This window comes from Engraulis encrasicolus, chromosome 19, assembly GCF_034702125.1.
Source record: "Engraulis encrasicolus isolate BLACKSEA-1 chromosome 19, IST_EnEncr_1.0, whole genome shotgun sequence".
In the NCBI taxonomy this organism is placed as follows: Eukaryota; Metazoa; Chordata; class Actinopteri; order Clupeiformes; family Engraulidae; genus Engraulis; species Engraulis encrasicolus.
Window position 1 is genome coordinate 34,522,860 of NC_085875.1, and position 7,078 is coordinate 34,529,937.

The following is a 7,078-nucleotide window of genomic DNA, read 5'->3' on the forward strand; positions in this document are numbered from 1 at the left end:
CTCTCTCTCTCTCTCTCTCTCTCTCTCTTTTGTCTAATGGTGCCTTATGCCTTATTCCTTTTACCAGTGTGAGGTGAGTGGGCAGAATGCACAGTGGACCCTCTGGTTCCTCCGAGCTGAGCGCCCCGTCTAAGAATGATCCACGTCCAGAAGAGCCGGCCTCTGCCCTGCTGCAACCTCGCTTCCCCGCCTTCGTGACCACCGCGCCGGCCAAGAAGATCACCTTCTTCAAGAGCGGCGACGCCAAGTTCGGCGGCGTTCGGATGGCCATCCACCACCGCAGCTTCAAGTGCTTCGACGCCCTGCTGGACGACCTGTCGCAGAAAGTGCCCTTGCCCTTCGGGGTGCGCACCATCACCACCCCCCGCGGGACGCACAGCATCAAGCGACTCGAGCAGCTGCAGGACGGCGGCTGTTACCTGTGCTCCGACCGACGCCACACCAAACCCATCAACATGGAAGTGGCCGGCAAGCGGCCAACCATGTGGCACCACCACAGCCGCCCGCACAGCGGCCGCCGCAAGCCCACCAGGCCCGACGAGGCCCCGCCATCCGAGCACGCCGGCGGCGGCAGCCCGCACTTCCTGCGGCACCCCAAACGCATCGTGCTGGTGAAGAACGCAGACCCGTCGGTCAGGCGCTCCATCATCCTGAGCCGCAGGACGGGGCGCAGCCTCCGCGTCTTCTTGGAGGAGGCGTCGGAGCTCATGCAGTGCCACATCAAGAAACTCTACACCATCGAGGGCCGCAAGGTGAGACAGGGTTGCAAGGACCCATTGAGCAAAACCTGCAGTGTAGAATAATTATTACCTCCTCCAAGGAGGTTTTTGGTCGCATTGGTTTGTCTGTCAATCTGTTTGTTTGTTTGTCTGTCTGTATGTCAGCAGGATAACTCAAAAAGTTATGAACGGATTTGGATGAAACTTTATAGTTGTTGGAAATGACAAAAGGAAGTAGTGATTTAATCCGGAACCAAGATTCTTCACCATTGCGGGATAGGGCGAATTTTACTAACTTCACAAAAAGAAAGCAGAAAGAATTGAACAAAAATAGGGTGTAACATAGTCAAATGGTCTATCAAACAGCTTCCTTGGCGGAGGTCGGTACTCTCTGAGAGCATTTCTAGTCCAATGCCCTGAAGAAGGCACTCATGCCGCTACGCGTGGGCCTTGTTTTTAATATGTCCATGTAGGACCTGTCATATTAATAAAGACATTTTAATTTGGAGTGCCTTAGTCAGAGAATTTATTCTCATTTTTCGATCCTGGAAGCATTTCTAGTTTGTTATAATAAAATTATTGTAAAATATTTGTTGACTTGTCTTGTTCTCAAGACATCTTGTTGTTAATCTGAGTCAATTTATAATGGTACACAGTAAAAAATAGCAGCGTTATTGTAACTCCTACAGTTGACTGTCCACGGTGTTGTAAATACCTTATCTTCAGTTATATAAATTTACTCTGGAATATTACACCCCATTTTTATTGTGTATCCTTCTCATGTTAGTGGAAATACATAATAAGTATTTAAAATTAATTTGAAGGATCGCGCTGAGTGTCTCACAACTGTCACGTTTTCCAAATGGAAGTTGTACAGTAACTACTTTGTTGTGACTCAGCACAGCAACTAGTTCTGCAACTAGTCAACAAAGAGTTCTTGGCATCTCATGGTCTCCTCTTCATGGTGTGTGTGTGTGTGTGTGTGTGTGTGTGTGTGTGTGTGTGTGTGTGTGTGTGTGTGTGTGTGTGTGTGTGTGTGTGTGTGTGTGTGTGCAGAGCCGCTGATAGCTTTTGCAGGGCCCAGGACGAAGTCATCTGAAAGGGCGCCCTTTACAATACACAGAATGTAAAGAAAACTCAATTTTGGGCCGCCTGTCCCCCTGGGCCCAGGACAACTGACCCCTTTGTTCCCCCCTGTTGGCATCCCTGTGTGTGTGTGTGTGTGTGTGTGTGTGTGTGTGTGTGTGTGTGTGTGTGTGTGTGTGTGTGTGTGTGTGTGTGTGTGTGTGTGTGTGTGTGTGTGGTTAATGCCACCTGATCAGGAGCCATGTTTTCACAAAGAGACAAAGATCAGTGTTGTAGGGTACAGATAGAATTACCGGCAGTGTTCCCTTCTGTGTACTTAACAGAGGAAATTACCCTAATGATCTACTCTTCTCATGGTTTGTGTGCTCATTCAGACGAGCCCGCCAGACAGTGGTCATTAGATAGATTATTAGAATTAAGATAAAATGTTATGGAAATAGTGTTAAATCTAGGGGGCAGCTAGCCTGGCAAGCCAGACTAAATGTGAGATTAAATGTGAATATTTAGTCTGGCCCCGATCAATGAGACTAACTGTGTCTGTGCCTATTGGCCAACGCTTTGTCGTCATTCCCTCAAAACCCTGTCCGCTTTGCATCCAAAGGTTCAAAACAAATCTCCTGCATTGTGATTGGTCAGCCAGTGTCAGGGCCTGGGGCATTGTCCGAGGCTAGACCCACTCGCAGACAAAAATAATTTTGGCCGCTGGTGGGTGGGGCTAGTTTACTAGTCTAGGGGGCAGCAGCAGATGGTGACGAGGAAGTCACTGAAGTCAATGATTAAACTTTATTTCCAGATACATTAAGTTATATGGATCACTGCTTCCAAACACTGTATATTACAATGAATAAGAGAAAAGCACACGTTATAACCACAGCGTTCATCGAATGGGCATAAATTGGGCCTGATTTGGTGTACAGTATTCATCAAACATTATGTCATATTGCTATATTCCCAGAGCTGATTTAAATACAGGTACTGTATATCTGTTAAACATGGGGCTCATCTGAAACACTACTTGTTTGGCAAATGTCTCTCAGTCAGTTTGAGAGATGTGTTTTTATTGTCCTTTATTGTTTTCTATGTGTCTTAATTTATGTGTATTTTGGTGGTGTAACTGTTTCCAAATGGATTTTAAACCTACATAAACATTTGGCCAAAAATTGAGCATTACACCAGATAAATAGTGTTTGACAATGTGTGCAAATATATGATTTGTGAGAGGCCCATTGATTTTTTTCCCTGCCTGGTGTATAAATCACTTAAACCAATCCCATCAACATTCATGCAGAGTCCAAAGGACATTATTTTAGCTGTCTTTCCTTAGTATTCAGCAGTGGCGTCCCCAGACCTATTTTACAGGAGCACATGCCTGGGTACTGATTTGCTGTGCCCCAGTATGAGTGTCACAAAAAAACAACAACCTTGCCACCTTTCCACCTTGGAATATACAGAGCATACAGGGTAATTTACCTAATGCGCACAAAAAAGCGCACATACATTACTTGCAATAATATAATCAATTTACAAGCTTTTCAAAATACATAACTGCAAAAAAAATGTTTGCTCGCGTGCTTTGCGCACTCACATTATCTCTCAGTGTCCTACTGTGCCCCTGTATAGCATTAGGTCAGCTGACACCCCTGGTCTTCAGCTCCATATGCAGGAGAAATACAATCCTGTGTGAGCAAACTGACAAATGGTCTCATATTGACATTTTTCACTGGTCCAATAGCTGTTGTGATCTTCTTTTACGGTAATGCTTTGATTTTGACAGAAATACTATGACAAAATATTGTGATGGATTTTTCATGGCTTTGTCGAAATCAATTAATCAATGTTCACTGCAGTTGAAGAAATTGATAAAGATGACAACAAATACACAGTATTGCAAAATGTATGACATATGTCACCCTTCACCACCTTGATATATGGATAATCATTACAAATTATTGGATGGGCCAGACTTACAGTAGACCTATTCTTGCACAGGAGTATGAGAGAGTCAATTTATCTCTCTGCCGCTCGCTGCTGTACATCTCTCTCAATCTATCTCAATGCATGTTTGTGTGTGTGTGTGTGTGTGTGTGTGTGTGTGTGTGTGCGTGTGTGTGTGTGTGTGTGTATGCGTGCGTGTGTGCGTGCGTGCGTGCGTGCGTGGCTGCGTGTGGGTGTGGGTGTGTGTGTATGTGTCTGTGTGTGTGGTTATTCCAATGCAGATTGACAGCATCCAGAGCCTGGTGCACAGCCCTAATGTGCTGGTGTGTGTGGGTCGGGAGCCATTCCGGCCACTCATGGTGGACTGTCACAAGAACTCACAAGAGGAGAAGCTTCCGGGCATGGGCAGCCGATCCCGCTCCAGCCTCTGCAGTGACGGACATGAGAGCAAGAAAAATGGTAATGCAGCATAGACGCATGCTCTGATGCAATGCTCTGTTAGAAATAATATGGTCAAGTCAAAGGAAATGCAGCTTTCTAATCCACAGTTTCTATACCACAGAAGCACTTCTCCTTGATATTTTGATAGATTTTCAGACATTTCATTGCTGTATTTCAATTATTTGCAGTGATATAGTAATAAAATGTTCAGAGAGTACACATTTAGCAAGAAAAATGGTAATGCAGCATACAGTGGCAGAACAATTGCACACAGGGCCCCATGGCAAAGTACTGACAGGGCCCCCCCATACAGCCTGCCAAGGTCATAACAGGGTCCCCATTACCAATACAGATGGGCCCTGGGCCCAGTGGCAAATGGCCTACATGCCCTGCCTATAGCTCCGCCCATGGCATCATAGACGCATGCTCTGATGCAATGCTCTGTTAGAAAGAATATGATCACGTCATACTGTAGGAAATGCAGCATAAAACTGCAGAACTTTCTAAACAGCAGTTTCTAACCCACAGAAGGACTTCACCTTGATGATTATTTGCAGTGATATAGTAATAAACTGTTCAGAGAGTACACATTTACTCTAGCAAGAGTTATAGGAATATTGTAGATTTTTCAAGAATTTCCTTATGATGTATTTGTTTCTATCTACTGTGCGTATACAGTATATTCATATTTGTTTAATAACACATTTCTTTGTTTTTCTATCTTCTACTTGCAGTTAATTTTGGCCTCGAGACAAAGAAGAGCATCATTCACCCAAGGTGCGACTCAAGCAACAGGTCGACCAGATTCTCCCTGTCGTCAGAAAAATCAAACGGAGTATGCACGCCTGGTCAATCTGGCTATGTTGCCACCTGCACCCATGGAAAGGAACCATTCATAAACGATGACATCGAGAAGCGTGTTCTCGTAAACAAAGACGGCAGCCTCTCGGTAGAAATGAAAGTCCGCTTCCGCCTCACCAACGACGAGACTCTCCAGTGGTCTACAGAGATCAAGAAATCGCCGCTGGCCTCAAATGACACCCTCAACGAGAAGGAAGCCAATACTCACTATTTGCAGCAAGCTAAAGAGTCCTCGGAGCACGAGTCCAGCGGAGAGGTTGAAGAGGTGTATACCACAAAGCTGAAAAAGAGACACATACAGGTAGATGAGTCTCGCTGTGAGAACTGCTGCAATCACTGCCAGGAGTACGACATCTGGAAAAACCCCATACACAGGGAACACCACAGGAAAGCCAGGCACGTGAAGTCCTCGAGCTCCAGTGCGTCGTCCCATAAAGTGGTCCACAAGGAGGCCTCTGTGGACAGCGTCCAGTCGCGGACAATCTCCCGCTCCAGCGAAGAGTACACAGAGCACGTGGTGGAGAAGTTCCATCAGCAGACGATGGATGGAGGAGACACCGTGGTGGAGTACTGCACCATAAGCCGATGCTGCAGCCGCAGCGAGGTCTGCTCCACAGCGACAACGTCAAAGAAGAAGGCAGAGGGAGGTGAGAATAGACCTGATACCACAGAGCGGAGGCAACTGTGCTGTGTTGAGGTTACCAAAGCATCAGACACAGATGATCGCCCTGTTTCTGAGACTAGCACCTCCTCAAAAGTGCTCGAGTCTCTCAGGGAGGATCAAGACGACGACTTTGATGACTTTGCCCCCAGTGCGTCCAGGAACTCTCGGCATTCTCCAGGTGAATGTCAAAACGAAGACTGTGGCAGGGGGAAAAATTACAGCCAACCACCTGATGAGCGTCTTCTGTCTCCAAAACGGAGGGGACCCTCTGCTTGCTCTGTGAGGTCGTTAAAGCGCCTTCTCCAAAATGAATCTCCCACATCAGAGAATCAAGAGCAAAACCCCATTCCTAATGAAAGGCCTGCGAGCACTGAGTCCAGAAACTCCGTAAAATCCCCTTTTAGGCGCTGTGAAGCAGTGTCAACACACTCGGCAGCCTCAGACAAACAGGTGAATGCATTACTAGACATGCCAATGAATGGTGAGGAGGGTGAAAGACCCCATAGCACTATGTCAAAGTCCAGTAGAACATCAAAAAAATCACTCAGGCATCAGAAGGACCGATCGCCCAGTCCCTCAACTGCAACAATGAATGGTCCAGCAGTAATGGATGAGGAAAAAGAAGACAGACCATTAAGTGCCATGTCAGGATCTGAAGCATTCAGCGTTTGTCCTCACTGTGGTGCATGTAACGAGGACAGAGAGAGTGCCTCCAGACAGTCAGGAGAGCCATCAGACATAGAAGAAGAAAACGAGGCTGATGAAGAGACTGTAACGAAGGCGCACAGTGTTGTGTCGGGAGGTTCAGTCAAGTCTGCTGTATCAAAGAAATCTGTAAGATCGACCAAATCCCCAAAGTGTGATCATTGCGCGTCATCCAGAGGTGCGACACCTGTATCAGACACATCTGGGATAGAAGCTAATAGTGGGGTGGAGGAAACAGTCCATAATGAGCGAGTTGAAAGTGCTTTATCTAACCAATCAAATGCCTCTGCAAGGTCCAAGAAGTCCAACCAATCAGTTTGCTCAAACTGTCGAAGGTTGTCAGCAACTGATTCAACTGTTCAGGAACAGGAATCTGGACCTGTGGACAATGGTTCTGCAGAAGAAGAGAGAGTGGGTAGCTCCTTGTCAAATAAATCTAGAGTGTCTCGCAGATCAGGCTGCAATGCATCAAGTCCAGTTCCCATTACCAATGATTCAGAGGAAATGGATGGGCCAGAGCCATCCAAGGAAGATCCTGGCATTGATGAAGTGGTCGATGACAAAACAGTGGACATCAGAGCTGCCAGTGCATTATCAAACAAATCAGGAGTGTCAGTGAAATCCAAGAAATCTAATTGTTCAACTTCGAAGAGGCCAAATAGTGCAG

General features: G+C 46.3%; 1 protein-coding gene across 1 annotated transcript; it reads left to right on the forward strand.

Annotated features, from left to right (window-relative positions):
- Positions 1–200: 200 nt before the first annotated feature.
- On the forward strand, positions 201–6,622 carry rp1l1a (rp1 like 1a). The gene is made up of 4 exons (XM_063223881.1): positions 201–752; positions 4,022–4,199; positions 4,916–5,884; positions 6,588–6,622. Exons 1-4 carry the CDS (start codon positions 264–266, stop codon positions 6,620–6,622), a joined length of 1,671 nt encoding a protein of 556 aa, XP_063079951.1. The 5' UTR covers positions 201–263.
- Positions 6,623–7,078: the final 456 nt, after the last annotated feature.

Excerpts from the sequence above, each read along its gene's own strand:
- rp1l1a (XM_063223881.1), top strand. The coding sequence starts at position 264 with ATGGCCATCCACCACCGCAGCTTCAAGTGCTTCGACGCCCTGCTGGAC. Across the intron at positions 753-4,021 it reads ACACCATCGAGGGCCGCAAG|ATTGACAGCATCCAGAGCCT; the intron begins GTGAGACAGGGT and ends ATTCCAATGCAG. Across the intron at positions 5,885-6,587 it reads GAACTCTCGGCATTCTCCAG|AGGTGCGACACCTGTATCAG; the intron begins GTGAATGTCAAA and ends CGCGTCATCCAG.